This window comes from Carettochelys insculpta, chromosome 21 (genome assembly GCF_033958435.1).
Source record: "Carettochelys insculpta isolate YL-2023 chromosome 21, ASM3395843v1, whole genome shotgun sequence".
NCBI classification, from domain to species: domain Eukaryota; kingdom Metazoa; phylum Chordata; order Testudines; family Carettochelyidae; genus Carettochelys; species Carettochelys insculpta.
The window spans coordinates 25858311-25883566 of NC_134157.1; the positions used below are offsets into that span (position 1 = coordinate 25858311).

General features: G+C 46.3%; 1 protein-coding gene across 1 annotated transcript in view; it reads left to right on the top strand.

Annotated features, from left to right (window-relative positions):
• The window catches only part of GARNL3 (GTPase activating Rap/RanGAP domain like 3), a 229207-nt gene that overhangs the window by 15329 nt on the left and 188622 nt on the right, over positions 1 to 25256 (top strand). The window contains exon 2 of the mRNA XM_075015526.1: positions 11246 to 11315. Within this exon, the coding sequence (XP_074871627.1) occupies positions 11246 to 11315 (70 nt within the window). The remainder of the gene's footprint in view (positions 1 to 11245; positions 11316 to 25256) is intronic.

Consider the following 25256-nt stretch of genomic DNA (forward strand, 5'->3'; position numbering starts at 1 on the left):
AGGCCACTGGGCGAGCAGTGGCAGTGTGGAGAGCTCTTCTGCTGAACCAAGTAAATACTGGGGCTTGGGGTGGGGATGGGTTTGGGGCTGAAGGCGGCAAGCCTGTAGATGGGGGGTGGGTTTGCAGGATGGGGGCTAAAGCTGGGGGTTGGCAGTAACTTAACTTTCTAACCCGTAAAAATCATTGTGTGTGTGCAGTTCTTAAAGTAGGGGTTAAAAAAGTACAGTTTGACTTTATTATTTTTTATATATTTATTAAGGACTGTCTCATCATGTACGTTGTGGCTCTTGAAGTATTGATTTTGTAACTGAGTTAAAAAAAAATGGTAAGGACATCAGAATAGGCTACTTTGACACGTATCGTCTACACGTCCTCCAGGGCTGGTGCCGCCAGTGTTCCACGTCGAAGTAGCGATGGGGATCATTGAAAGGAACCGCCCCGGAAGGAAATGTGGAGTGTCCACACACACAAGCACACCCCATCGAAATAAGGGCCAGCAAAGCCCCAAGCCGCTCCCTTAAAGGGCCCCTCCCAGACACACTTGCCCTGCACAGCATGAGACCCACAGAGCCGACAACCAGTTGCAGACTCTGTGCATGCAGCATGGACCCCCCAGAAGCCCTGGGCTAAGGGCTGCTGCACGCGGTGACCATAGAGCCCCACAGGGGCTGGGCAGAGCATCTCTCAACCCCTCAGCTGATGGCCGCTATGGAGGACCCCCCTATTTCAAAGTAGCAGGACGCAGATCGTCTACACATGCCCTACTTCGACATTCAGTGTCAAAGTAGGGCGCTATTCCCATCTTCGGATGGGACTAGCGATTTCGACGTCTCACGGCCTAATCTCAGTTTCAATGTCGAAATAGCACACGGCGTGTGTAGATGCGATGCATGCTATTTCGACGTTGTGCCTGCTACTTCGAAGTAGCTGGCTAGTGCAGACGCACCCTTAATGACTTTAAAAAGTATCATTGGCATTTGGACTGTACGTAGCGGTGAAAATTGCCTGACCAGTCTGATTAGCTTTAATAATGAGGTAACAGGCTCTGTGGACATGGGGAAGTCAGTGGATGTGATATACCTTGACTTCAGCGAAGCTTTTGATACAGTCTCCCACAACATTCTTGCCCATAAGTTAAGGAAATATGGATTGGATCCTTGGACTATAAGGTGGACAGAAAGCTGGCTTGACAGTCATGCCCAATGGGTAGTGGTAAATGGCTCAATATCTGGATGGCGGTTGGTTTGAAGCAGGGGGCTGGACTAGCTGACCTCCTGAGGTCTCTTCCAGCCCTCTGATTCTATGATTCAAGCAGAGTACCTCAAGGCTTGGTTCTGGGGCCAGTGTTGTTCAACATCTTTATTAATGACCTGGATAAGGGCCTGGATTGTACCCTCAGCAAGTTTGAGGATGACACAAAACTAGGGGGAGAAGTAGATATGTTGGAAGGTAGAGAGAGAATCCAGAGTGACCTGGATAAATTGGAGGACTGGGCTAAAAGAAATCTGATGTGGTTCAACAAGGAGAAGTGTGGAGTCCTGCACCTGACGCGGAAGAATCCCAAGCATCGTTATAGGCTGGGGACTGACTGGCTCAGCAGCAGTATGATGGAAGGGGACCTACGGGTTATGGTGGATGAAAAGCTGGATATGAGTAAACAGTGTGCCCTTGTAGCCAAGAAGGCTAACGGCATGCTAGGGTGCATTAGGAGGAGCATTTTGAGCAGATCTAGGTAAGCAGTTATTCCCTTCTATTTGGCACTGGTGAGGCCACATTTGGAATATTGTGTACAGTTTTGGGTCCCCCAGTATAAAAAGTATGTGGATGTGTTGGAGCAGGCTCAGCAGAGGGCAACAAAAATGATTAAAGGGCTGGAGCACAAGACCTATGAGGATAGGCTGAGGAATTTGGGCTTGTTTAGTTTACAGAAGAGAAGACTTATGGGTGATTTAATAGCAGCCTTCAACTTCCTGAAGGGAGCTCTAAAGAGGAGGGTGAGAAGCTGTTCTCAGTGGTGTCAGATGGCAGAACAAGGAGTAATAGTCTGAAGTTGAAGAGGGAGAGGTGTAGGTTAAATATTAGGAAAAACTACTTCACCAGGAGGATGTTGAAGCATTGGAATGCATTGCCTAGAGAGGTGGTGGATTCTCCATCCCTCAAGGTTTTTAAGTCCGAGCTTGACAAGGTCCTGGCTGGGATGACTTAGTGGGGGTTGATCCTGCTTGAAGCAGGGGGCTGGACTAGATGACCTCCTGAGGTCCCTTCCAGCCCTATGATTCTATGATATTAAGGTCAAATTTCTACACTCCGACTCAGAAAGGTTGCTGACCCCTGATTGATAGTTTAAATAAGAACATAAGAACATAAGAACGGCCATACTGGGTCAGACCAAAGGTCCATCCAGCCCAGCATCCCATCTGCCGACGGTGGCCAATGCCAGGTGCCCCAGAGAAGGAGAACAGAAGACAATGATCAAGTGATTTATCTCCTGCCATCCATCTCCTGCCCTTGTTCAGAAGGCTAGGGCACCATACTTTATCCCTGGCTAATACATACATATACATTCATAGTATAATGTCTTGATAAGCTGAGCTGAGCAATACATATTTAGAGAGCTCCCACCCTTCTGCAGGTCCTTTCATCATGCTACAGTCTCTATTAGGAAAGCCCAGTAGCAGAGACCAGGTTCATCAGCACTCCAGATGTCAAGTGGCTGGAACTTCTGTAGAATGCTGGGTAAGATGTCCATTCTCCATTCTACAGCTGCCAGAAGTTCACTTGTTTCTAGTCATGAACTTTATTTAAAATGGTAATGTTTTGGGTCTTCCATATGCTGAGCTAGCCATCTCAAGTGTTGAACTCCTTTCCCTGCTCTACTGTAAGCTGACTAGCTTTCTGTTCCTCTTTAGCTGTGTCTACACGTGCACGCTACTTCAAAGTAGCGGCACTAACTTTGAAATAGCGCCCGTCACGGCTACACGTGTTGGGCGCTATTTCGATGTTAACATCGATGTTAGGCGGCAAGACGTCGAAGTCGCTAACCCCATGAGAGGATGGGAATAGCGCCCTACTTCGACGTTCAACGTTGAAGTAGGGAACGTGTAGATGATCCGCGTCCCGCAACATCGAAATAGCGGGGTCCTCCATGGCGGCCATTAGCTGAGGGGTTGAGAGACACTCTCTCTCCAGCCCCTGCGGGGATCTATGGTCACCGTGTGCAGCAGCCCTTAGCCCAGGGCTTCTGGCTGCTGCTGCTGCAGCTGGGGGTCCATGCTGCATGCACAGGGTCTGCAACCAGTTGTCGGCTCTGTGGATCTTGTGCTGTTTAGTGCGAGTGTGTCTGGGAGGGGCCCTTTAAGGGAGCGGCTTGCTGTTGAGTCCGCCCTGTGACCCTGTCAGCAGCTGTGCCTGGCTCCCTTATTTCGATGTGTGCTACTTTGGCGTGTAGACGTTCCCTCGCTGCGCCTATTTCGATGTGGTGCTGCGCAACATCGATGTTGAACATCGACGTTGCCAGCCCTGGAGGACGTGTAGACGTTATTCATCGAGACGTAGCTTTTGAGTGACTGCTTATGTTCATTCCAATAAGTGTATATGTGCGCCACATGCACGGTTGTTGGAGACTTCCCCCCATTAGTACCCATTGGGCCAGCTGTGGAACCCCCTGGGGTGACACCAATATGCTTGTGTCTATCTACAACAGCTGTACCCCAACCCCTCACAGTTCTTTCTAACCACAGTGACAATCAGAAGAGCACTTAGCCCTTGCCTTTCCAAGCACACTCCCAAACTTTATTGTACTTAGTTCTTAGTTGTTGTTCATAGTTTATTACAGTTAGTAGGTCATCATTTTATCATTTTTAGTGATGCTAGATTGTTGGTGCCCCCACCAGTTCACCCTGGATCACATGCTGTGTGCCCCAGTATTTAAGGCTTGTGACTCACATGGGAAGCCGGTCTACAGGTGACCCACACAAAGACTGCCTTAAACATCTGGAAGAGAAGCACCAGACAGATAAATGCCAAATTTGTCAGGCGTTTCGGCCCCGGACAAAAACAGAGATTTTTGCTACAAGCTGTTCTTAATGGAGGAGGTGCTATGAACACCATCCAGCACACTGACTCCAGTGCACTGGCCTCAGTGTGCAAGTTTTTGGTGCCGAGAAAGCACCAGCACCTCTTCCTTGTTAGGTTACAGTGTATGAGCATATGGCAACGATTGTACTTCCCAGTGCTTCACAAGAAAAGGAATGTAGACAGGGGCCACTCTCCATGTCAGCCAGTGCATAAGGACTTGGGCTGTGTCAGGCCCCCGCAACATGCTCTGGTTATGTCGAGTCCGGTGCCTATCGACTCCTTGGTCTGGGAGTTAGAGAAGAATGGACTTGCCCTCAAGTGTGGACACCTTTGAGGTCACCCGTGTCTTGATTGAGTTGGTGTTGGATGCCAAGTTAACTCCTGTTGCAACAGTGGACCATGTTGCACCAGCACTGACACTGGTACCAACATACACGCTGGCACCAGTCTGGTACCCAGTATGCTGGGAGGGCCTCTCCTAATGGTTCCTGCGGCGCTGCATGTGACTATTGCACCGGTCTTTGTGCAGCCTCTGGTGCCAACAGCTCAGCAGACACCGAGGTTCACAGTGCCAGTGGTGGTCCACCTACCTCAGCACCTCTGCTGTACGAGGTTTCACTTCACCACAGCACTGTGCTCCGGTACTGGGGATATCAACATCAGCATGAGCACCACTGTGTTTGGCGTACTCCAACTCTTCAGTTTCAGATAGAGGCAGCTATAGGTTTCATCTTTGCCCTCCGTGGAACTTAAGGACCACCAGGCCTTCTATGTAGGCTGGCAAAGACCCTCAGCATGCAGGTGGAAGAGGTGACAGAAGAGGTGGATCTGATGGTAGACATTCTGGTAGTAAGGCCTTTCCAGAGTGGCTTTGCCCCTCATTAAAACAATGCCATGACAAAAATCTTGGCCTCTACTCCTGCCTCGTGCGAAGGGGGTTGAGAGATGCTATTTTTGTTCCCTAAGCTAGCCACAAACACCTATCCGCTCATTTGCATTCTGGGTCCTCAGTGATTGATGCAGTCAACCATAGGGAACACCTGTGTCAGCTGGGCCCTGCCCCCAAAAATGAGGAGGCAAAAAAGGTGGAGCTCTTTGAGCGGAGAGTGTATTCGTCTGGGCCGGGGGTGGGTGGGGCTTCAGTTATGCGTGGTGAATTAGCAGGTAGTGTTGAGCCACTATGTGCTCAATACCTGGTTGGTCATGGGAAAGTTTCAAAACTTCCTCCACTTGGACTCGAAACAGGAATTTGGAGCCCTACTTGATGAGGGCAAGAGGGGGGTCTCTCAGGTGGCCTTGCAAGTACTGTGGATGCCACAGGTTTCACAGCCTGCATTATAGCCACAGGATTAGAAATACTCGGCTTCAGATATCAAGCCATCACCATCAGATATCACCATTCAGAACCTCCCATTTGACTGCTAAGGGCTGTTTGTAGCCAACACGGTCTCCAGGCTGTGTAGCTTAAAGTGCTTGCAGGCTACACTGAAGTCCTTGGGCATCAATACCCCAGTGCTACAAAGAAGAAAATTCTGAACTTCACCTCCCCTAGATACTATCCTGGTTAGCAGAGGAAGGATAATAGCTGTAACAGGTATGAGGGTAGAAGTGGTAGAAACCACTGCTCAAGCTCTCGATGGAGCCAAGGCTCTCCCACACAGCAACAGGGCCTCAAACTGGCTTTTGAAGGTGTGTCCGGGGGCCATTACTAGCCTCACAAAGGAGCAATCTTCCCTTTGTGAAGTGATTGTCCCAGTTCTACTGTGCATGGGGCCCATTCATCTTGGTCTGCTGGGTCTTCAGCATGGTAAAGTCAGGATTCTCTATCCAGTTTTCTTCCCTTTCCCGCTCCCATCCCCTGTCCTGGTCACTCTTCAGGGGCCCCTCACACAAGCATCTCTTGCTTCAAGAGGTGCAATCCCTCCTCTCAGTAGGAGCAGTACAGGAGGTCCCCCCAGAAGATTTGGAGCAGGGAGGTTTATTCCCACTATTTTCTCATCCTGAAAGTCAAGCTGGAGGGCTATGCCCTGTCCTGCATTTGTGTTACCTTAATTCCTTCCTAGTAGAGCAGCAGTTTCTCATGGTCTCCCTGGCATTCATAAGCCCTTCCCTGGATCCCGAAGACTGGTATGATGCCCTCAACATGGCGATCATCCTGGTGCACAGGAGGCTCCTAATATTCATAATGGGAGGCAAGCACTATTCATTCAGTGTCCTACCCTTTGGCCTCTCATCAGCCCCCAGAGTCTTCACAAAGTGCATCGCAGTGGTGGTGGCTCACCTATGCAAACAGAGTCCATGTGTTTCCGTGCATGGACAATTGGCTCATGAGGGCCTTGTCCTGGAAAAAAGTCAGCAACCATGTAGCCCTTGCCAGGGATATGTTCCAGCAGTTGGACCTAATCATCCATGAGCCCAAATCAACCCTGACATCTACCCAGTCCATAGAGTTCATAGGTATGGTTTTGGGCTCCTACCTGGCCAGGGTCATGCTACTGGAACACCACTTTCATTCAATGAAAGGCTTCATAGAGTGCCTTGGCAAATACCCCACCACGATGACATTAGCCTGCCCAAGGCTATTGGCACACATGGCATCATGCATATATGTGGAATTCCACACTAGACTCCATCTCAGACTCCTGCAGTTGTGGTCAGAAAGGAACTACAGGTTGGGCAAGTACCCTTCAGACGTAGTTCTGACTGTATCACCAGAGACACTCTGTGCCCGCTTGTGATGGATGCAGGGCTGTATGGTTTGTGCAGGGGTACCCTTCACCAAGCCCCAACTGACAGCGACCCTGGTGACAGATGCCACAGCACACTGTTGTGGGGCCCATCTAGACAACTTGTGAACTGTGGGATTGTGGTCCCAGCGAGAGCTGGAGCTTCACATCAACATGAAAGAGCCAAGTGCTGTGAGACTTGCGTGTCAGGCATTGGGGCAATACTTGCAAGGGGCCTGCATAACTGTCATTGTGAACAATACATTAGCAATATTTTACATAAACAGGCAGGGTGGCACATGTTCCTCTCTCCTTTTCAGGGAAGCCTAGGACCTATAAGAGTGTGCCAAAAACAGCTCCATTCACTGATAAGCCTTTGATCTCTTGCGGGTTCAGATCGGAATAGCAGATCACTTCCATTTGTCCTTTTTCACGCATGAGTGATCCCTGAGCTCAGATGTGGCATGGTCAATTTTTCAGAACTGGGGTCTTCTCCATATAGACCTCTTTGCCACACAGGTCAACTGCAAATGTTGGAGATTCTGCTCGTTCATGAACCGCAGTCCCGGTTTGATGTCAGATGTTTTTCAAATGTCATGGGCTCACCTCCTGCTGCATGTATTCTCACCTTATCCATTAATACACAAAATGCTGGTTAAGGTTCATTGGGACAAGGCGTCAGTCATATTGATAGCCCTAGCCTGGCCTTGACAGCATTGGTTCCAGATGTTGCTAAACCTATGCATAGCTCTTCCCATAGTCATGCCACTATATCTTGATCTCCTAACCCAGGAGCACAGAAGAGTATGTCACCACAATCTTGAGTCTCTCCAGGTGACTGTGGAAGCTCTGTGGTTGAATCACACAGAAATGCAGTGTTTTGAATGAGTGAGAGAGGTGCTTATGGGAAGCAGGAAGTCATCCATTGAGCCACTTGTGCAGCTAAATAGAAGCATGTCTACATTTGGTCTTCGCAGCAAGGCACTCAGCTGATGCAGTCTTCAATCCAGGTAATTTTAGATTACCTGATCCACCTTATGGACCAAGGACTGGCAGTGTCCTCAGTGGAGGTTTGCCTGGATGCTGTTTCAGATTTCCACATGGGGCTTGGGGTGGGCTAGGGGGAAGATCAGTGTTCTCCAACCCAACCCTAAGGTGACCAAATTTTTAAAAGGCCTAGATTGACTCTACCGTTAGGTCTGTTGCCCAATACCACAATGAGATCTTAACTTGGTACTTCACAAACTGATGGGGCCCCTATTTGAACCTAAAGGCACTTGTCCACTGTTCTACTTTTTGTTGAAAACAGCATTTTTGGTAGCTATTACTTCAGCCAGAAGGGTCTTGGAGCTAAGGGTCCTTTATGTCAGAGTCCTCGTATATACTTTTCTTTGAAGACATAGTGAAGTTGCACTCTCACCCACCCTTCCTTCCTAAGGTGGTGTCCCAGTTTCATATCAACCAGCACATTTTTCTACCTGTTTTCATTCCAGAATCCCATGCTCGTAAGAGAGAGCGCATGTGCTGCACTCCCTGGAAGTTAGATGCATGCTAGCCTTCTCTATTGACTGCACAAAGCCCTCTCATAAGTCTCAACTTTTATTGCCATTATGGAAAAGGTTAGGGGACAGCCTGTATCTTCCTAACGTATCTCATCATGGATCACATTGTGCATATACAGACATAATATGAGCTGGCTAATGTGCCACCTCTGATGTTGACAGCTCATTCCACCAAAGTGGCAATGTTCATTACACAGGTTCTGGTGCAGGGCATTTGCAGAGTGGTGACATGGACCTCAGTTCACACCTTTACAACTCACCACACCATTATGCACGAGGCCAGAGATGATGCAGCCTTTCAGTAGAGCAGTCCTGCAGATGGCAACTTCTTGAATTCTGGACCCTCCACCGGGATTACTCATAGTAAACGCGTATCAGAATGGACATGAGCAATCACTTGAAAAAGAAAAAATGGTTATTTACTTCTCGTAGCTGTTGTACTTTGAGAGGTGTTGGTCATGTCCATTCTGAATTCCACTGAACTGAGCTGGGGGTGAGCCAGCTTATGTGTATATGCACCAGCATACAGGTGCCACTCCAGCAGGTTCTGCAGCTAGCCCAAAGGGTACTGCTTGTGGGGGGCGGGGGGGGGGGGAAGTCTCAGATCATGCATGCAGCGCACGCACGCTGCTATTGGAATGGACAGGAGCAACACCTCTCAAAAAACAATAGTTACAAGAGGTAAATAACCATTTTTTTCTTCGCAGGCTTGGAGAGTCGAGTGCTTTGGCCAAGCTTCTGCTGAAACCAAAGGTGCAGGGTTTCCCCAACATCTGCCTTTTTTTCTATTGTGCTGATGCTTGCAGTGTTGGGGTGTGCTGCTTTTGTGTTCCTGTAAAATGTTAGAGCTGTTGTTCAGAATGGGTCAAGCAGTTGACTTTGAGATACCAAATGTCTTGGATACATGTACTTGCTTAGCACTGGGCTCACACAGGGGATTCAGAAATGAAACTTTATCAGTGAAAGATAGGTACAAGCATTTGGAAGCCATGGCATGCAACAGAAGTATTTGAGCTATGAGTTCTCAGAGCCAGTAAATTGATTACAGGTAGGAACTGTCCTCTAAAAACACTGCTATTAAGTGGCCAGCCTGTGTATCCAATATATGAATCCTATTTACATCATGTAATGGGATGAAATTGGTTCTTGATGCTATTGTCATTAAATGGAAGCTGTTATTAGTAATATTGTGGTTAAGTGGAATCTACTGTAATTTATTTTTTAAGTCTTAGTTACATGTAATATAACAGTGTAATCATGGCATGTGGGATAACCTGTTTATGTTCATTTGTGTGGTAAGTGGTAAAAATTTCAAAAGTCTGTAAATCTCACTTTGAAATGTGAGGTAACTGCTTTTAAAAATTCTATCCAAAATCTGGATTACTTCCACAGAACAGTTCTCTTAGCCAGTTTTCCATACTACACTGATGAAAGTTATTTTCTGGGGTGTGTGTGAAATTTTCTGAAGTAGGTGGTGGGTGAATGGATGTAGACTACATGATGGAGTAAAGTACTGTGCATGTTTTGTTGGCATCACTTTGGATTGGCATCTATATCCATCAACAGTTTTGCTACAGGTCATTGCAGTTAAGTTCCGGTAATACCTCATTGTATTTTCTGTATAATCATTATGTTTGAGAGAAGGTGTTTCAGAAATATTTTGTCAAGTTTTAAAATGTTTATTAAAGCTGTTTCATTTGTATTCTCCCACCTAAATCTATGTTGTCGTGAGTCCAAGCACATACAAGTGACGAGGAAATAAAATAATAACTAAGGCATTTATAATACCTATAAATACAACCCAAAATAGTTTTTCTGTAACAAAAATTATAATTTTTAAATGTTGTTATCTTGGGGTCCTGTAGGGCTGAAGCAGATACTTTGATTATTACTGGATCTTACGAAATTCACCATCCAGTGAGTTAAAACTGCAGGTTCTGCAATAGATTATTTCCAAGATATGTAACAGGATATTTATTTTTGGACTGTTGGAAGCTAGTGGTAAGTTTGGGTTGTCAGGAAAAATGCTAGGGATGTGGACTGCTGGACAGAGTGTAGATCAGACAGACAAAGGTTTATACGAAATTACAGCCTTGGTTGTTTTTTTTTTTTTTTAATTTTATTTATCACCTGGATAGTATCACTAAATATGTAGGGCCAAAGTGTACCAGAGGTATTGATGGAAAAATGTATATGCTACTTATTTTAGGTACACTCAACAAATAAGTTGATATACATTATACTCGTATGAAAAAATACATTGAATGCAATTGTATGAACGTAAATTTAACTTGGGGCTAAAATTCCATTTATTCTAACTGGAAATTTTATTTTTGTCATTAAAGCCTGAAGAAGGAGCAAACTATAAAATTGTTTTTTTTTAATAAAAAACTTAAAGTAAAATCATTATTTTTTTTAATTTCCTATGTGTATTTAGGACATATAAGAAGACTTTCATGTAAGAAAGTTAATTTACAGCATACCAAGTGTCAGCAAATACAGCTCATGAAGGCTGTCCTGTTCTGTGCATTATATTTACTGCAAGGCTTCTTTTCCCTTAGGCTAGGCAGAGATGTCAGATACAATTTATAATTAACATCCACCTTGGAGCTCTCGGTTGATCACATAATGACTAAATGTTTAATGTTTTTTCCTTTCGATCAAGCTCAGACATTTCATTCTCTTTCAGGGTAATATGAAAGCCAGACTGCAATGGCTGCTTGAGGTTGTGCATGTTGTAAGGAGGGTCCCCTGCAGTGAAGAGTCTGTGTACCGCAAACCTTGTTCAACAGGAATGATTTTTGGTCAATGGTAGCTGAATGTTGCAGGAGCTATAGAGCCAGTTAACTATGTATACTGATGAAGCATTTCTGTTCCAGCTCTGTCTCTGAAGACTTGGGCTGTAGACGTGGAGAGTTCAGTAGGAAGCATTATGGATCTGTGGAGCTGGTAAGTTTATATATTCTATTCCATGATTGTCAATTGATTTCAATTTTTGCAGTTTGTAGTGTAGAGCTTGTGGAAATCTATTCTATTTTATTCACAGGTAAAATAGTGTAACAAAAGCATCATCTCAAATAGTCTGGAAAAATAAGATTCCAAGGCTGCATTTGAAAATTATAATGTCTTAAGTCTATTTTGCAGTGGCTGTTTAATGTTTTTTCTTGCAAACCTTTCACTCAGTTGTAAACCTTCTTTGAAAGTCAGTTGAAAAATATTACGTATCTAGGATTCATCTTTTAAAAAAACGAAAACATTGAAAATGAGACACTCTATATAAATTGGAAGTTGACAAAAGAGCATCACTTCTATAATTGATTTTTGTTCTCTGTGTGTGTTAGTGAGTCGGGGTGGGGTAAAGGGGTTTAAGTTAAAAACAAAGGTATAATTTGCTTATTGAAAATCCTCTGACAAAAATCTATGCGAGTTTATTTTGCTGAAGATTTTTTCTTAAAATTTAGGCACAAAGTGACTGATTTTACTTCTTAACGAAGGAAGACAATGGATATTGCATAAATTAACAGTGTATTGTTTATTGAAACACTGTCATTGACTAAATAGAATGAATTTGTCTAAGTTGATCAGGGGAAACTGGTGGAGTGGGGATGGGAAAGCCTGCATATTACTCTTTATATAGGAAGGACTAAATTTTGTATGACAGAATTGTATTTTTCTATCTTTTCTACTCAGTGTATATCAGGTCTCTTAACACTGGATTTTTAATGTTAATAATGGCAAATGTGGAGTTGAAATTGAGGGGACAGTTTCACCTATCATGAAACATGTCCTAATTTTCCCCCTTATTGTATTACACAAATACAGGTTGAACCTCTCTTGTCAAGCACCCTCAGAACCTGACTGGTGCTAGACGAGAGAATTTGCTTGACCATGGGAAGTCAATATTGTCTAGCACATTACTAACACTTTCACTGCTTATCGGGCTCTTAAAACGCATTTGGGGTAAATTACAGCTAAATGACAGCACAGAATACTGTTAGGTAGGACTGGTAGCTGTAAACAAACTTTATGGGACCGTGGGAAACTTGGCCACTCCCATGGTAAGTGGTGCTCCAGCTAACTAAAATCATGCTAGATTACAGCCTTTGAGGGACAAGAGAGTTCCGGATTAGAGAGGTTCAACCTGTACCTGTAATTATTCAGGCTTTTAAAAAATATTGAATCAGAATATTCCCCTATCCCTAGTCTGGTCACTGCTTGACTAATTTTATTGTCTGCTGGGTATTGCTACCTCTAGTGCAACAAAACCTGATCTACATTAGAATTTATCTCTGGATTTTCCCACTGGTTCAACTTCACCCATGGTAGCAACAACAGGAGATTTTGTGTAGATAGATCACTTTCAACTGCCAGTGTGTTTACTTACATGTGCTTTTTGTCCTACTCTGTTCAGAGTTTGCGAATTGTATTTTAATCCAGTTCCTGGTAAGCATTTATTCTCAGAAATTTTTGTGGAGACAAATAATGTTATATCCATTTATGTGATGGGTAAAATAACGTACTGAGGAAAAGTGAATCGCCCTAGACCACACCAGTAATAATAGTAATAATAGTAGTAGTAGCAGTCTTCAATAATCCATTAATTTGAAAAAGTGGGTCTTATATACAGAAGCTCATGACCTAATCAATTTGTTAGCCTTTAAGTTGCCACAGGACTGCTTGTTGTTTGTGGAGCTACAGACTAAAATGGCTACCCCTCTGAACCTAGACCACATTGTGAGTCATAGGCAGATCTGGAAATGGAGCCCTGTACCACTAGTCTAAATGCAGCACACATTGCGTGTCTGTATACATATATAGTACACATTTCCAAATGTATTAGTTAATTAAATAACATATACATAGGCTGAAGAACTCTGTTGATCAGGTTGATTCCTCCTTAATATGTTGAGAATAAATTACATATATTTATACATCAGTTTTAATGTGTGATCTGTACAGTATTTCTTAGTACATGTACAGTAAACCCTTGATATAACACAGTAATGGGGGGAAGGTTGTCCACCATAACCTTAAGTCCATTATATGCGAGGGTTTACCTGCCCACCCACCCCACCAGGCTCTGCCAGTCCTAGTCGTCTTCCCCCACCCCTGGAAAAAAAAACAAAAAACCCTGCCACTCAGCAGAGGAGCTGCTGTATCTTGTGGTGTGCCTGGAGGCACTCTCCCATGCACCGCACGCAACTGGGGGCGCCCGGCTGGAGGCGCCCCACCATATGGTCAGAGCCGCTTCACCACACGTGGCTGAAGGTTCCCTGCCATGTGGCCGGAGCTGCCTCGCCATGTGCGGCTGAAAGTGCCCTGCCACGTGGCCTGGGCCACTTTGCCGTGTGCAGCTGTAGGGGCCACCGCATGGCCTGTATGTATGGTGGCTCCAGCAGAGGAGGTGGCAGCTCCTCCAAGCTGCATGAGCGGTAAGTCCTTTAATTTTTTTTTTGGGAGGGGTGATAATTTTACAGACCCCAGCAGATTTTGGGAACAACGGGGGAATGTCCATTGTCCCTGACATCCACTAAATCGGGGTCTGTAAAATTGAGGGTTTACTGTACTATATTTAGCATAATATATTGCCTTTTTAAAAATCAGATTCCTTTTGACTCCTGAATAAATATTGTGACACTTTTGATTACAGAAGTCCCCTTTGGGGCTGTGTGAGCCGATGCCCAGGTGCCAGCTAAAGGTCTGGTGGGGCAAAGGGGGGTGATGCCACACCAGCAGCTACGCTAAGCAGCCAGGGCAGGCTGGGTTCTTTGGTTTGTGTTTAGTTCGGGTACAGCAGCAAGAGGAAAATTACACTTAGAGAGGCTTTAACAGTTACTTTTTATTTATACAAAGATAGAAACAATTTAACTAAGACAAATGATTAAAGTACAAGTTAGTGCTCGCAGTTTTTAAAGGGGAAACAACACAATTTAACTTACGAAAAGTTTTAGATAAACTCGCTAGGTTAAACTAATACAAGTAATGTGTACACAAAAAAGGCAAGTTGCAGGTGTGATTTTTCACCCCTGCCTCTTAGACCTGGTGGAACCAGAGTCTTTCCCTCAATTCCTATAGGAAAGAAGTGTAATACAGGTGTAATTCTTACCCCTGCCTCCTAGATCCAGTGTGACCCAGAATCTTTCTGTCAATCGCTCGGGAAGAAGTAGATACGAACCAGATGTCCCCAGTCTTGGGACTTAATTCCAGACCTGGCCAGCAGGTGTAGGTGATTGAAACTCGGGGGGCAGGGTGGTCTGCCAAGCCCCTTTATACTCCTTTTGTTACATACGCTTCTTCCTGGTCTCAAGTGGCCAATTGGGAGGAATATTTTTGAACCCCAGGTTTCCCAGGGAAGGTGCAAGGCTCAATTTGCACCTGTGAATTGTGGACAATTGGGCACCTTTGGAGGTGATGGGCGGGGGTTCCCCCGTCCTTCCTGGGGAAGTGATCAAGGCGTATCAATTACTGAGATCAGCCAGAAGGGCGGCCATTAGCTAGCCCATTCACTGTCTGGTTTTTGTGTATAGTAGAGAGGCTGGGCGAGACAGCACACCTGCGTTCCCAGGACATCAAAGGCTACCTGTCTCCCCTGCTTATTTCTCTCTCTGTCTCTCCCACTGGTGGGGGGAGAGGAAGAAAAGGCCAAGTGGGGTTGGGGGGGGAGTTCATGTCTGGCTACAGGCTGTCACCCAGTGTGTTGCTCATCCACTGAGCCCTACTGCCTTCTGGGGAAGTCCCCACACCACTCCCCACCATGTCCTATTCGGAGAGAAGCTCTGGTTTCAACCCAACAAAGGCACAGATTTGGGGTAACAGCCTTCTCTGAGCAGAGCAATGCAGATACTGAGCCAGCTTAGCACTAGGAGGGCTGTTATAGCAGAGATTCTCAAACTGTAGTCTGCAGTCTACCAGTGGTCCACGGGTAGTTCCTTCCAAGGGGTGTGTCTGGGCTGCTGTACACAAGAGAATGAAGGGCTGCTCACCTAATTAGAGGAGCTGTGCAGGTGTGACTCTACTAATTTGGTGCCTGGACCTGGAGAAGACATACATGTAAATGAATTGGTGTCCCTGGGAGAAATAGGGGCTAAGTAGGAGTATGCAGTGGGGTGAGGTGAAGGAAATGGGAGGTAGGTGTGAAGTGGAGCGAAAAGAAGGGTAGGGAGAATTTGGAATGTGCAGGACTGTGTCAGTATGAGAAAGAGGTGACTTTCCCCAGCTCCAGGTCTGTGTCTGCTAGGGAGAAATGGCCTTCCTTCCCAGCTTGGGAGCTACTGTGACTGGGGAGAGAGCCAAATCTATCTCATTAAAAGGGAAAGACTGCTGATGTTAAAATATGAGTAATGTACTTTTATTTGTAGGAAAAAAAAGTTAATTACTTTATATATAGTGCTTTACAATAGTTAGCTAGTATCAGAGGGGTAGCTGAGTTAGTCTGTCTCTGCAAAAACAAGAAGTCCTGTGACACCTTATAAAGTAACAGATAAATAGGAGCATAAGCTTTTGTGGGCAAAGACCCGCTTCGTCAGATGTAATGTAGTGAAGACTCCAGAGGCAGGTCTAATTATACAGGCTCATGAAGAGGAAGAAGTCCCAGTCAAGAGGAAGACCAGAGCTAACAAGGTCAATTCAGTCAGGGAGGATGTGGCCCTCTTCCAGCAGCTAATGTGTAGGTGTGAACACCTAGAGAGGAGAAACGTTTCTTGTAGTTGGCCAGCCATCCCCAGGCTTTGTTCAATCTTTTATTGATGGTGTGAAATTTGCAAATGAATTGTATCTTTGCAGTCTCTCTTTAGAGTTTAGCTAGCTAGCTAGTGGTACAAACAAGATTTGCAAAGATCAGCAAGTAGTCTGTGGAGACCCTCAGCAATTTTCAAGTGGTCTGTGAAAAAGTTTGAGAACCACTGTTATAAGCACTTGACAGTATGGAGGAGCATCACTCTCAAAAGGACCAAAACCCCAGATGAATCCTCTTAATTCTGTATAAAAATTTTACACAGAGAAAGGTTTGCTCTCTTTATGAACAATATGCACAGCGGTTGCTTCCCCCGCCAGGTAAGAGTTATTTACACTGGGTTTTGTAGTAAGCAGAAGTGTGAAGTAGGACATAAGCGAGTGTAAGTGAAAACAGATCAAAGCAAGTTACTAACCTAAAATAACAAAATATGGCAGGTAATCCTTATACAATAAGATTGCTACAGGTTATAATTCTAACCCTAATCCTTATTCCAGATAAAATCCTTCAAGACAGGACTAATCTTTTCTAATAGCTTGTCTTTTTAGAGTTCTTGGTTTTCAGGTTTCTTCATGAGTATCCTCTATAAATCTGTGGATGAGGCACTTTCAAAAGTCCAGTGAAGATGATTCTTGATTGCTTCCCATTCCTTAAAATATAATTTCCCCAGTGTGAGAATCCTATGTTTAATTTTCCCCATACTCATGAAAATACCAGATTCAAGCTGGATTCCAGTAGCGGGTGGCATGATCACATGTCTTTTGTAGGACCTACCACAATTTGGGTTTACCAGAAAAACAGAGCCATTTACAGATGCTTATCTTGAGCACTGGGCTATTAAGCCGTTATGCACCACTAATGGCTCTCACTAGAAATTCTAAATTAATAGGCAGGTTTATATTTCATACTTCTATCTTCAGAATGATACAAGGATACAAATAGAATATATACTTTAGGGGATCACAGGCTCTCAAATGATAGATTACTCAGGCTGTGTCTACACGTGAACGCTACATCGTGTTATGGAATTGCTCACCGGCCACCACAACAGGGCTAGGTCCGACTCTAGGATCCTGCAAATACTACATTAAGGGCCTGATCCAAAACACAGGTTTATTGATGTACAGAAGTACAGCTCGAGCTGGGTGCCTCCAGGGGGGACCCCGCCTTGCAGAAACCATTAACAATTATACCCCCACAGTTTGTAACACCGCCCATGCCCCTGCCCAGAGTCCAATCCCCTAATTTGAGTAGGGGTCTTCACTCTTCCTAATTGGATAGATCCAGGTGCTGGGAAGATGATCTTGCTGTAGACGCCCGATCATCTTCAAGCAATTGTTATCCAAACTCCTTGCATTCCTCTCTCATTGCTGTCTTTTTCAAACTCCTTTTCTGCTCATCAAGAACCAGTTTCTACTGGTTTTGCAGCCGCCTCCCTATTATTCTGCTCACGTCAGCCTGACCTGGGCCTAAGGCTTCAACAAATTTAGTGACTAGTGCTAAGCTAGGAGAACAAAATTTCTTATAACATTTCTTAAAGAATGTATGCTTCTTAAAGCATGTATACCAGTGATTCCCCATAACAGTCCCCCCTTTGATTTTGTAGGCATCCCTGCCTACTCTTATTACAGTTTGTGTTGCAGAAACATTTTACAATAACCTTGCACAGAGCATGTTAACATATTTTGCAACCAGTTACCTTCAGGGGCGGTGTAGGCAGTTTGTGCCCCGGCTCTGGCATGGGCCTCTGCCTTTACCCCCCTGTCATAGATTTTATAGCTACTATTATTTACATACACAGAACATTGGGATCCAACTAGAGCACAGACTTCCCCTTGGGAAGCTAGGAGGTAATCTAAAGTCAACTGGTTTTGGAGGACCATTTGCCTAACTTTTCCCAATTCCTTATCGATAGCATGGAGGGCTTTGGTTGTAGCATTGGCTACTTTTTCAAAAGCTTTCTCCAGCTTTCGGATTTTCTTAATTGCAAAGGCCATACCCAAACCTGGGGTCGTGACTCCCCAATACTATTGCACGTTCATTATCTCTCGCTAGTTTTGGACTTTGCTACCAGGAAGACGGTCTACTATCCAAATGGCTGGGAAGGCTGCCCCAATATAGCAGGTTCCACTCCAACTTATGGGCAGGGTTTTATATGCCCTTTGGCCACATATGAAATAATGGCCAACCTTAGCTGTTAAGGCTTTACTGCATTGGGGTTTCATCATTTACTGCAAATAGTACCTGAAGATGTTAAGGTTGGCAAGGCCTTTATCTTACACCAAACCTCATTCTGGACAACGCTTATCTTGCACCTGCTTTTCCCCACTCGGCCTTCTGTGCCATTGCACGTCCAGTAATATTCTCCAACTGAGGTTATGGCTAAGCGAACATCTCCTAGGCCATTAAACCCTTTATCATACCATGTGTTATTTTGGCCCAGTTTACCAAACCATGTTCCATTCTTCTGAGTGTTATTTAGTGGAACTGGAATCATTGGGACACCTCCTTTTGAATGTACAGGGATATGAGCACATATCCAACATCTGTGGTGTTAAATTCTAGGGAAACTTGGTACATTAAAAGCATAAACGTATTTGAGCCATATAGGCTATAGCTACTAGATATTAAAAACAAAACTAAACGTAAGTTCAGCAGGATTTGTTTGGCCAGCCCCATTGGACTGTTGTTCAGGGCTTCGTCGCTTTCTTCACCTATTGCTGGCAGGTTTTCCTGGGCTGCAGTTGGTACCTTAGTCTTGGTTCCTCAGGTTCGTCTGCTTCTGGGCCTGGATTGCTGGTACCAGGTCTGCGGTGCGCCTCTTCAGGACCCGCCTCTGTAGGAGCTGGAACCAGTTTGCAGTGGGAAGTGTGGCTCCAGGTCAGCAGTCCCTCACACTTTACAGTGGTATGGGTGGTCAAAAGGACTTGGTAGGGGCCCTTCCACCTTGGTTCCAGGGCAGTCTTTCGCTGGTGGACCTTTACACAGACCCAATCTCCTGGTTGCAGCTTATGGCACGGTTCAATCGGGGCCTCCAGGAAAGCGTCCTTGACCTGTGAATGATAGGACTGCACACACCTCATAAGTTTCTGACAGTATTTAACTATGCTTGCTTTGATAAGTGTGGTATTGGCCTGGTCAATCTTCGGGCTGCTCAGCTGTTTCTTAGGGCAGCCACACACAATCCCATAGGGACTAAGTCCAGTGAAGTGAGTACCTCTATTACTGGAGATCACAAGGGGTATTTTCCAGGATGGGATAAAGTGATTTAGAAGATTTTTAGCCACTGTGATGGCATTAGCTTTCCTGCATGGATAAGCTTTTACCCATCCCGAGAACAAACAAACAATAACCAGTACATATTCAAAAGATTTACATTTGGGTAGTTGAATGGAGTTCATTTATAAATTTAGGAACAGTCCTAAAAGGCAGAGATCTGGTTGCCAGAACTGTCTTTACAGGTTTGCCCATGTTATAGGCTTGACAGACAGGGCAAGCCAGACAGTTGTTTGGGCCACTTAGGAGAATTTGGAAGCAAACCAATTTGAACAGCAGTAATCATCCCCTTGCTTCGCTTACCTGAGTCAGGCTGTGGTGCATGCAGGCAAGATAAGGGAGAAGGACCTTGGGCGCAACCAGGCGGCCGTCCGGGGAGCGCCAAAGGTGTTCAGGATGCAAAAGGCATTCATCCAGTCTCCAGATAGTTTCTTCTGAATTTAGGGCCTGATCTTGGAATAGTGCAGTATCAATAAGGGTTGCAATAGGAGACTGGGAATCTGTAAAAATGGGAAACAGTGAAGTGGCCCAAGAGAGCAAAGGTCTGCAGCTTTAGCTGCTGTGTCAGCCAAGGCATTTAATAAGGCAGCAATATACAGACCCTTTATGTTTTAATTTGTGAGCCCATGTATAGTTTAACTTACCAATATAGACAATTTGATAATGCTATTGATAAGACATGCACAAACAAAATACAAAACCACGCTTTTCATTTTAAAAGGAAATTCAAGATGTTTAGGTTGTTCTTCAGTAACTACCAACTTTTCCTGTGTTTCTGAAAGACAAAAGAACAATTTTCTGCCCCCCTATGGGAGTGACAGATGACATTTTAGAATACTCCATTTACACACATGCTCAGTCCCTTCTAAACTCTGCAAGCTACTCACTCTGAATCCTCTTCAGACACTTCAGAGTTAAGGGCTTACTCACTTACTCTTTCCCTCAAATCACATGCTTGCTCCCTTAAAAATGAAAACTTTAGTAGTTTAGATTTCACCCTTTGAAGATGTTATTACAGGGATCTGACTTCCCCTTTGACTTTCATTACTTCCCTTTATTAAAGGACAGTTATATACATTGCACCTTATTACAGGATCACTCATGTTAAGTACATACCTTTTTTTTTTTTTTTTTAAATTAACTCCCGTTTCACTACTCTAACTAATTTTTCAGTGCTGTACACAGCTTACATTTCCTTTTCATACATTTGGGGCAGTCAAATCCCAATAGAAACCCTTTATCTCCTTTTAACAAGTTTTACTGAATTATGGAAATTTAAAATTGATTTATTTTTATTTTTATTTTCAGAACTGGCCAAATTTGGGCTATTGAAGGGGCTCTGGGCCTTCATGAGTACCCCTTCCTTTTGTAAATCTTGGATTTATAATGCTGAGAGCTATTGGCAGATTGGTATTAAACCCTTCTTCTAACTTGTATATTTGGTTTACCAGACTCTGCAGATCTCTGTGGTTCTGCTGGGCATAACGCTTAGCGGGAGATTTCAAATACATCTCATCTATTATTTCTATATATTAATGTTACCACTATAATTTACTTAACTGTACAACATAAGGGAAAATTTTAACTTTGATCTTATTCAGGTTTTACACAACTTTTGTTCTCTGATATTGGAAGGCGTCCCCTCCTTATGGATACACCAACAAGACACACAAACAGATAGACAAAACTACCCCAGACTGGTCAAAAGCAAATAAGCTTCAAACACAAACGGATGAGAAATGCAGATTAATACAGATTCTAATTGCCAGATACTTGGCAGTACAAAACCAAAACAGCTCTTTGTTGCTGTAAGGGCAAGTTATCAGATTTTAACACAAACACGTGTTAGCAAAACAATTAATTTAAACAAAACTCCATGATGGATACACACATACTGCAACATAAATGCTTGCATGACTACACTCTGTACCACAGAGAGTTAAACCAACAGCTTTCAGAGTTGGGCAGTTTCTTCAAGGTCTCATAATCTGGGCTTTTATCCAAGAAGCTGTTTTTTACAGCCCAGATGCAACTGCTCTGATATTCGTTACTCCCAGTAACTTGTGTTTCAGAAATTTTGCTACCTTTTGGTTCTAATGCCCTCTGGAGAGAAATCATTTTTTTTTTTTTTCACAAAATATTCCTCGAATTACTTGCACAACTTTCTTTGGAGCCTGGGAAGCTGTTGGCTCCAAGTAATCAGATCCTGAGGTCTCCAAGGTTTGTTAACGCTAGTTATCAACACCCTCAATTGCCTCTGTTCCCCTCCCTCCCTAGCAGGCTTCAGTCCTAAGGGGACCTGAGTTCAGGGAGCCTGGAAGACAACGGGGGGGAGGGAAGGAGGCGAAGAAGAACGAACAGCAGAAGGGGGAGCATAGGGTGGAGCGGATTCCACAAGCACAGATGCAGCAGCAGAGCTCTGTAAGGCCTTTAAGTAATTTTTCCTAGGCTTCTCTTTCTGCCTAGCAAATGCCCAATTATCCCACACATACCAATAATCCATTTGTTTAGGGAACCTGCTTTCCAATTGTGCGCGCAAAAAAATTTAATTCTTGTAAATCAAAGGTACCGTCACCTGGCCATCGTTCTGCTGGGTTACCCCCTTGAGTTAAAAGCGGCCAGTCTTCCTGACATAACTGCACAAGCTGCCTCTTCCCCGGCCTATTGGTACCAACAATTTTCCTCCAGTTTTCCAGCACTTCAGCCAAGGGCGTCCCCTTCTCTACGCCAGAAGAATTACCCATCCTGTATTTACCTCAGGTTGCACCTTATGCTGATCAGGCTGCACAACTTCCCCAAGTGCACTTCAACAAGTACCAGAATTTAGAATGCAGGATTTTAAGACTCACCCTTCGGTGCCTCCCGTTGCCAAAGATCCCAGGTGAACTCACCCGTTGGCGCCAAGTGGACGTTTGGAGACGAGAGGCTCCGACGATGGTCGCCTAGAGTCCCATCTGGGGTGCCAAACTGTTATGGAATTGCTCACCGGCCACCACAACAGGGCTAGGTCCGACTCTAGGATCCTGCAAATACTACATTAAGGGCCCGATCCAAAACACAGGTTTATTGATGTACAGAAGTACAGCTCGAGCTGGGTGCCTCCAGGGAGGGACCCTGCCTTGCAGAAACCATTAACAATTATACCCCCCCAGTTTGTAACACTGCCCATGCCCCTGCCCAGAGTCCAGTCCCCTAATTTGAGTAGGGGTCTTCACTCTTCCTAATTGGATAGATCCAGGTGCTGGGAAGATGATCTTGCTGTAGACGCCCGATCATCTTCAAGCAATTGTTATCCAAACTCCTTGCATTCCTCTCTCATTGCTGTCTTTTCAAACTCCTTTTCTGCTCATCGAGAACCAGTTTCTACTGGTTTTGCAGCCGCCTCCCTATTATTCTGCTCACGTCAGCCTGACCTGGGCCTAAGGCTTCAACAAATTTAGTGACTAGTGCTAAGCTAGGAGAACAAAATTTCTTATAACATTTCTTAAAGAATGTATGCTTCTTAAAGCATGTATACCAGTGATTCCCCATAACACATCGAAAACATCTACTCGTCCTCCAGGGCTGGTGCCGTCGACGTTCAATGTCGACGTTGGGCAGCACCACATCGAAATAGGCGCTGCGAGGGAACGTCTACACGCCAAAGTAGCACACATCGAAATAAGGGTGCCAGGAACAGCTGCAGACAGGGTCACAGGCCCCTCCCAGACACATTCAGCCTGCACAGCACGCGGTCTGCAGAGCCATAGGCACGCACACCTCGAGCGACGCAGTCATTGACCCCCAGCAGCAGCAGCAGCAGCCAGAGGTCCACCCAGCCGCTCCTGTAGGAGCAGTGCTCGCCCTGCTCCATGCCATGCAGGAGGCAGCTGAGCACATCTTGCCACAGAGGAGGAGCTGCCCACAGGGGAAGAGGACGCAACCCCCAACCCTGCAGCACCCTGCCTCATACGCCGCCGGCTGTGAAGCTACCCCACCAGCACCAACTGGTGGGAGCGGCTGGTGCTCGGAGAGTGGGACGACGACTGCTGGCTCCAGAACTTTCAGATGAGGCACCAGGACACCGCCATGCGCCGTGCCCTCAGTGTGGAGAAACGGGTCGGCATCGCTGTCTGGAAGCTGGCCACTCCAGACAGCTACCGATCCGTGGGGCAGCAGTTTGGCGTCGGCAAGGCCACCGTCGGGGCTGTCCTCATGGAGGTAAGAGGACGCAGGGGAGGGGAGCCCTGGTGGGGGAGGGGAGGGGAGGGGAGGGAAGGGCGGCCCTGGCAGGGGAGGGCCACACACACCCTGCACACCCCTCATTGGTGCTCTCCCATGTGCTTCCCCTGCATGTCGTCCACGCCATCAACGCCCTGCTCCTCCACAGGCTCGTGAGGCTTGGGGACCCGGATGCCGCCATCGCGGGGTTTGCCACCCTGGGCTTCCCCAGTTGCTTCGGGGCTCTGGATGGGACAAACATCCCCATCCGCGCCCCAGAGCACAGTGGAGGACGCTACTTAAACAGGAAGGGCTACCACTCAGTGGTCCTCCAGGCCTTGGTGGACAGCTGGGGCCGTTTCCTGGACATTTATGTGGGCTGGCCTGGCAGCACCCACGACTCCCGGGTATTCCGGAACTCGGGCCTGTGCCGCCGGCTGCAGGCAGGGACCTACATCCCCCAGCAGGAGATCCCTGTGGGGGACACCACCATGCCCTTCTGCGTCATTGCAGACGCGGCACACCCCCTCCGGCCCTGGCTCATGCACCCTTACACGGGCCAGCTGTCAGCCAGCCAGGAGCGCTTCAACCTGCGCCTGTACCACGTGTGCCAGGTGGTGGACTACACATTTGGGTGCCTCAAAGGGTGCTGGAGGTGCCCCCTCACCCACCTGGATGCGGGCCCCACCAACATCCCCCAGATTGTGGGCACGTGCAGCGCCCTCCACAACCTCGTCGAGAGCAAGGGGGAGGCATTCTTTCAGGGCTGGGCTGTGGAGGCCAGCAGGGCCGATGTGCAGCCACCCGCTGCCCCCAGTCGCCAGGTGGACCCCGAAGGGATCCGGGTCTGGGAGGCCCTGCGGGCCCATTTCGATGAGGCCGCTGGGTGAACGCTGGCAGGCCCCCCCACTGCCCCCCCATCCTCCACAACACTCCCTGCCGCTACGCCCACACCACAGAGCACCCAAGAGCACACCCCACCCCACCTTTCTTGAAAATAAAAACACAGTTGTTTGTAAAACCAGATCTATGTTGAACTCTCCTTATTAATATCTTAACTAACTATTTACAGGCCGAATAAATATTACATATATATATATATTATAAGTCCGATAAGATGAAAGAAAAAAAGGGGAAGACAAGAAAGGGGAGAACTATGTACATGGGGGGCAGGTATCAGCATCATAACAACAACATAATAACAGGGGTCTAATAGAAACTATTTACAAATGAACATAAAACTGAGGGGAATACATACAAAGGGGGGGGCCACGTCCTGGGCCCCACACCCGCTAATGTCCAGCGCTGGGGGTGGGCGGCCGCGATCCGCGCCTCGGCCTCAGCCCTGGCCGGGGCTGGCTGGGGGCCGGGCGGACCGGGAGATAAAGCCGGCGGGTGTCAGCTGGCTCCAGGTCTCCCTTGGCGGAAGGGCCCTCAGTGACAGGTGGTGGTGTGACAGTGGGTGGAGCAGCGGGTGGAGCAGGCAGGGTGGGCAGAGCGGTGGCCGGCACGGCATGGGGGGCCAGGTAGTCCGCGATATGCTCGAACGTACGCATGAAGGCCCCCCATGCCTCCTGGCGCCAGGCTGGCACCCGCTCTTGCAGTTCAAGGTGCCGTTCCTCCACCCGCAGCCACTGCTCGGCGACCTCCAGCTGCCGACGGTGGATGGGCAGCAGCTGGGG